General features: G+C 37.3%; 1 protein-coding gene across 1 annotated transcript; it reads left to right on the forward strand.

Moving 5' to 3' along the window:
• Positions 1 to 990: 990 nt before the first annotated feature.
• si:dkey-225f5.4 lies at positions 991 to 5,782 on the forward strand. Its single transcript, XM_027139011.2, has 10 exons — positions 991 to 1,130; positions 1,654 to 1,750; positions 2,030 to 2,153; positions 2,282 to 2,439; positions 2,622 to 2,678; positions 3,383 to 3,531; positions 3,854 to 4,019; positions 4,161 to 4,300; positions 4,423 to 4,585; positions 5,420 to 5,782. The coding sequence occupies exons 1-10, from the start codon at positions 1,075 to 1,077 to the stop codon at positions 5,483 to 5,485; spliced, it is 1,176 nt and encodes a 391-aa protein (XP_026994812.2). The 5' UTR covers positions 991 to 1,074; the 3' UTR covers positions 5,486 to 5,782.
• Positions 5,783 to 7,095: the final 1,313 nt, after the last annotated feature.

The raw sequence follows: 7,095 nt of genomic DNA on the forward strand, positions 1-7,095 counted from the left end.
ATTACATTTGCATCGGACAAGTTGATTGCATTGCATTGCGTTTTATTTAAAGCCAACACAAAATCTTAAACCATTTATACTATTTAAATGCATAATGTAAATGATTCAGTTGTAAGTTTCTAAGGATGCAGAAGGTTTATTTATATATTTTATTCATCATTTAAATGCGTTTTATTTATATATTTCCCCAGATATAGCGCATTACCAGCAGCTCAACAGAAATCAAAGTAGCAAAACCAAATCCAAATAAAAATATGGATCTTACTAAGCATTCATACAACAGTAGACAAGTAGACAGCCATGTTTTTACTCATGTATTTACTAAACGGGTCCTCAGAAATATTGTTCCTATGATGGAAACATCTCTGCATGCGAGTTATAAGGGTTGAAAAAATGAATAATGAAATATCTTTTACATGGGATTCAAAAATGCTCATGGACATTTAGACTACATGTTTGGGACCGACTGGAAATGGATGGATAGTTTCGGTGGATAGCTAAAGACCTGCAGCATTTATCTAGAAGACCAAGAAGACCAAGAGCACACGAAGTATTCATATGTTTTCATCATGGTGTTGACAGAAGTTCTGCAGTTTTGTTACTACTTTTTAATGTAGTGGTGGGAAATTTAAGGTAAATTTCTCTATTTAATAATCGCTGAAAGTCTGAAAGTTGTTCTTGTAATTACTGTAGCTGAAATCTAATATTGTTGTGTGTTAAAAGGTATAAAATCTGTCACAATGGTTCTTTTAAGAAGCAAATCTTATCTATTTATCTATGCCTAGAATAAAAGAGAAGGAACATCACACATCAATGAAAAGCAGAAAATTGACTGACTAATTCATTAATTTATGCATTCATTCATGCATTCATTTTACTTCCATGCACGCGAACTACAAATATTTATTAAAAAAAAACAAAAACAAAAAACCTTACAGAAGCCACATCCGCGATGCGATACGCTTCAGTCCACATGGTGGCGACAATGATCCGAGTAGCTGATTTTGCAAGCCGTCGTAAAAAATTTCAACAAGAAGAAAGCCAAAACTTAGAGGCGGAGATGAATCCTGACCAATGAGATTCGCGCGGGTTAGATTCAAAACCAAAATGGCGACAGAAAGAGGAGTTGCGTACGTATGTTTTTGGGAATACACTACTATGATAAAAGCAAACAGTATATGTATACATTTAATATATACAATTCAAATCTAGTTATTTTATTCATAAAGTTTATACTTTCTATGTAAGTAATGCTAACTTCTTGTTAGCTCGCTAGTGTTATTGTCTGGCAAATGTGCATCTTGTAGAGCTGTAAAACGTTAGACTCTGCGATACTAAAGAGGAGAAGTGAACTCCATGTGATCTTTTGCATCAATACACATTTGTCAGACTGTATATATATATATAAAATCACACCCTCCAGTGTCACCCATATGAGGATGAGGTTCCCTTTTGAGTCTGGTTCCTCTCAAGGTTTCTTCCTCTTCCATCTAAGGGAGTTTGTCCTCACCTCAGTCACCTCAGGCTTGTTCATTGGGGATTATATATATTGTACTTTTTCTTTTTATATATATATATATATATATATATATATATATATATATATATATATATATATATATATGTATTGGTAATTGTTTTACCTGAATTCAGGTTACTTGAACGAACAGACCCTGTTCTGCTGAAAACATGCGATTCCACCGAGGTTCAAGACGCTGGCGAGGGAAAGGTTATGACAGCTTATTTAATGGTAAGCGTTGGTGTAGGTGCCTAAAGTGCCCTGGCTCTGTTCTTAAAATGTTATTGTTTTCCTGCATCAGACTCAGAAGGCCTCCTAAATCTTCAATTAATTGTTAGGGAAAATACTAAAATGTTCAGGATGATGTATCTGTGGTCTCGGTGAATATAAATAGATAGAAACATACTTAAGACCAATGATGTAAAACCAATTTGCTTGTTTATTTAATTCTTTACGTTGTCTTATAATCTTTTTTTATTTGGGTATCTGTGACTTGTTTCTGTTGTATAGGACTGCAGGCGGAAACAGAAGATCATGTGCCAGCAGTATGGTGTGATGGATGATATGTTGAAGCTTCTTGCCTTTCTGGAGTCCGCAGAGCAGTTCCTGAATGAACCCTGTCCACCTAAACCTGGTGAGAGGGATTTTTTTGCGTTTAGGGGTCCTGGGGTGAGGCTTTTTTCTCACTGTTTAGTTGAATAATGTTACATGCACTAGTTGAACATTTGTGAATGATAATTGACTGTGTACTCGTGTATGCAGACACTGAGGCCAGCACTCATTGGAAGGCTTTAAAGGCAGAGTGGCTTGAGCAAGTCCAGGAAGTGGATGGGTTGATAAGCACGCTGGTGGAGCACATGGAAGAGCTACTTAAAAAACGGCAACGGCTTGAGGCTCTTCTGGTATCCCTGGAAAAAAAAGTACTTTGATCTAGCATTTGTTCCCCAGTACTTTTTATGTCTCTCTCTCTCTTTTACTTTTTAACTAAAATGAACTTTAAATTTTGTTGAAGTAAATTGTAGAAAAGAAATAACATCAATAACAGATTTTTCTTTTGGCAAAACCCTTTTTTTAGACCCACTTTATATATGATCTCTTTCAGAAAGAGGAGTGGGAGGAACAGGAGAGAGTTGCACTACAGTCAAAGAAAAGAGCTGAAGTAAGTTTTTATTTAGTAGTTAATCATAATGCAACACACAATGGCAACAAGGAAAAGGTTACTGGTTTCAAAAGGTGAACGAAAATCCATGACTACCGTCATCCATGATTACTGGGTCAGGGGACAAAAAATCTGCTGTGGGTCACTTTGACAACTTAAATAGCAATTCCCAATCAGAGCGTGTGTCATGGTTGTCCGGTTAGAACAAAATCACACCCCAGTATCAAGCGTTGGAAAAAGTCAGACTACCCTTTGACTGGGTGTATCTGAAACCAATCAGGAGAGAGAAACTGAGAGCATGTGACAGTAAATGTAGAGGAGTCAAGGAGGGAATGAGTCTAATATTATTCTTAACAATTTAAAATGTAACATTTTTAAGCTGCTGAATGATTGATATAGTTATCCTGTCATAAAGTTAAATAACCTTGTGTTATGGACAAATAGTGACTAATGGAAGGAGTGAGTGATTCAAGGCCTCTGCTTTAACCCTGTGTGCACCGGGCAGTCTTGAATTCTATCAGAATGTGTGCATGCAACACAACTCCTGCTACAAATAATAATTTTGCTAGTAGCAAATTTTCTACTGGAGTGTGTCATTTCAAAATCCACTGTGCAATAATCTTGACATTTTTCCTTCTTGTGCAAATTTTATTTTGCTCTGTTATGATTTGCTTATTATCACACATTTATTTTCTGACCCACAGAAACAGATGCATCTGCAACTAGACGATTCCCTGCAGAAAGCTCAGGATGCCTTGCGTGTTTGTGACAGGCGGCTTTGTGAAAGCAAAAATCAAGTAAACAAACAGTTAGCAAACGTGGCTAGTAACGCAATGACAGCATTTAGAGACAGGTGAGCAGCATCTTAGAAAATTTTTGAATGTGAGGGGAAAAATACAGTATATTTATTTGATTGCAGTCTCTAGAATAGCAAACTGCTTATCCTCACAAATCAGACACACATGGTGAATTGAGACATGGTTTGGGTGACCGCAATCATCAGATGTGCTCACACTAGGCACAGAAAACAGTGCTTACTGATACAGAGAATACAGTAAGGGCTTACTAGCAACAGAAATTAGATTTTAAATTAGAAATAGCTGACAATCTGGCTGGATTCTTTCAGTACATTGAGGATCGCATATCAGCTTGACTGGAACTGTGTCCTCTTTCAGGTTGCAGGCTGCCCTGAAAGTCACTCAGGCTAATATGCAGTATAGGTTGTTGTCTGCAAACCCCTCTGAGCTGCGTCTAGAGCTTCTGCCCCGCATCACCCAACAGTCCCTGCAGCCTCTGCATCTGTCTGTTACCATGACAACAGAAAACCACTTCCGCCTGCAGGTGAATTTTTATTTATTTATTGTTGGTTGTTTGTTTGTTTTGTGGGGTGTTTATTTTTTTTTTTGGTTCAAGTTTTTTATTTGTGCTGGTTTTGTGACTCCGAATACAAGAGAAATGTGTTGTTTGTGTTGTCCGATCCAGGTGTTTCAGGGCACTGCAGGCCTTATAGAGGAGTCAGTGAAAGGGACTGTAAGAGAGCTGAGTGCTGCACCGTTGGAAGTGATGGAGTGCTACATTAGTCAAGGAAAGATGCTTGCTGAAATCCAGGCTCTGCATTCCAGGTACAGAGACCATAGTCTATATATTAGTTAATACTTACTTAATATAAATCAACTGCCTTACATAGTTTAGATAGTCATCAGTTACTATGTGAGTTGTTTAACACACCAGAAATGTATCTCAGGTTTGCAATCGACTGGTGTCCAGCAAAGCGCCTGCTGACCTTTCTCAAGTCTGCCACCACAGTGTGCCAGCTGGAGCTGGACGAGGGCTACCCATTAAGTGGCCATGCCAAACTGCTTGCTGTGCGCAAAGATGGCAACCTTCTCGACCTATCTACTCTGCAGGTAAAAATGTCAGGAAAGATCTGCCCCGCAATATTGTGAAGGTATTCAGTGCAGGATGTCTTCTTCACCTTAAAGACTAAAAATGCCTTAACTTGCCTTAATAGAACTCTGTAGTAAATTGTGCTAGTTTTCCATAGGTGCACATATATTTGGACATTACCAAAGTTATTGTTATTTCATGCTGTCTATCACTGTATACACTAGGAGTTTAAATTAAATAATGGCCATGAGCAAGCTTTCAGGTTTAATTAATTTTTAAGTGATTTAAATTAATTTTAAGTCAAACTAAACAGAGTATCTCTGCTGCACCAAATTTGGATGAAGTGTAGGAATTGCTGCACTTTTTATGTCACCCCCTTTTAAGGGATCAAATGTAATTGGAAAATTAGCTTTTCCATGGCCAGGTGTGTTATTCCCAACAAATTTCACTGACAAATATGCAGATAAAGAGCTAAAGTAAATGTGAAGTATGATGTTTGCCTCAAAACAAAACAATTATAAAGATAGCAAAAACATTAGGTATGGCCAATCTATTTTGTGCATTCATTAAAAGGGACACGAAGGGTCCAGAATGGTCTCAGATGTGAGTTTGCTCTGTTCAACTGTTTTTGTGGAAACCCATTTTTTTTTTAAGTGGTACAGAGTTTCTACATCAAGCATGTTTCATTTTGGAAAATATTCTGTGGGGTTTTGATTGAGTCACCCAAATCTGAAACCTTCTAAAAAAGATGCATGTAATAAAAGAACTGTACAGAATGACACATTTGTATGCAAGTGCTGCACATTTGTATACGCATACGTTACTTTCACTGATTTTATTGCTCTGCTTTTCAGCCCCGTGCGATGAATCCTACTCTGACAGATTGGCTTGAGTTTCTTTCCTCATGTCCACATTTCTAAACACTGCCTGCAGCATCATGCCAAGTCAGGTGGAATTTGCTCAGTACAAAAACCTTTACTATTGCTTCATCTCAACTGTATTCATATGTCAAAGTAGTCTGGTTTCAAGTGGAAATGTATACACACTTAATACACCTAACACACTTAATTTTGAGCATCAACATGTACATAAAATGTCTTTTCTATGTTTGTTTTGTTCTGTGTATTTTATTTTCCTTTCTTCATATACAAAACTCTTGTAGGATTTACTTACATTGTGTGTTTTTTTTTCTATAATAAATCGAATATCTCACAGTAGTTTAGTTTAAACTTATTTTTAAAAGCTTATGATAGTAAATATATGGTGTAGAATTGATGCAATGGTATATCTCATTATATATAAGAGTGGCCACTTAAAGAGGAATAGAACCAGACTGGCTAAAAGACAGCAACCAGGAAAGGGAAACTGACTTAGCAGCCTTAATGTAACTGACTGGTTTAAGCTTACAAAATAAAACTGGTTAGATCAAGTAACGGGCTGTCCGTTCAGATCTATCTCCATCAGAGTGCACGATCATGCAACTCCAACCAGGGGTATGGATGTATCCGGTCGGTCCGGAAAGAAGAAGCAGTGACGCGTATAGATAGAGAGAGAGAGAGAATTATTAGGTATGTTTATAATAACCTGATGGTCAAAGACGATGTATTTTATGTGCAAAATACAGGCAAGTATTCTGCCAAGACTAGCTATGACAGTATAACTAAAAGCAAGCGCCAGATGGTGACAGACACGAGGGCTTCTTGGGACAAAAGTAAACCTGAGCGAGTTGTGAGAGTGGTAAGGCGAAAGCATCCAAACGTACCAGTTCAACAAACACTCCAGAAATCCAAGCCCAAGAAACCTCAAGATCTGCTTCATTACCTGTTCACGAAAAAGTTAGATGAAACAAATGTGTTTTTAGCCTGGGTTTAAACAATGAGGCTGTGTCTGTGTCCTGAACACTAATTGGAAGGATGCTCCATAACTGCTTGGCTTTGTAATAAAAAGCTGTGCCCCCTGCTGTAGCCTTTACTACTTGATGTACTACAAAGAGCCTGCACTGTTTGAATGAAGAAAGTGTGGTGGATCTTAAAAAGCCAAAAGGTTGCTCAGGTACTGTGGCACATGACCGTTCAGTAATGGTATTTTATAAACAATGCAAAATTTGACGGAGCCAAAGCAGAGTGGATAAGAGAGGAGTGATGTGTTCACATCTTCTGGTTCTAGTTAGGACTTATTCTGAACTAACTGAATGTTCTTACTGGAACATCCAGATATTAAATCATTAAAATTATCCAACCTAGAGGTAACAAAAGCATCAATATGTGTTTCTGCATCATGTAGTGATGACATTTCTTATTTTACCAATATTTCTGAAAGTTAAAGAAGGCTACCTTAGTGAGGTTCTGGACATCTGCAAATAAGCATTAGTAAAAAATTGTCTTAATTGTATGTGTATGAACACACTTCATCACTAGGAGGCAGCACACACCAATTTGTGTTTATAATTATCTTCTCATAGAGAATAAGGGCTTATGAAATGTTATTTGAACAGATGAAGATTCCTCCTAAAGTGGATTTATTTGTAATT

The sequence above is a fragment of the Tachysurus fulvidraco genome, chromosome 15 (genome assembly GCF_022655615.1).
Source record: "Tachysurus fulvidraco isolate hzauxx_2018 chromosome 15, HZAU_PFXX_2.0, whole genome shotgun sequence".
In the NCBI taxonomy this organism is placed as follows: Eukaryota; Metazoa; Chordata; class Actinopteri; order Siluriformes; family Bagridae; genus Tachysurus; species Tachysurus fulvidraco.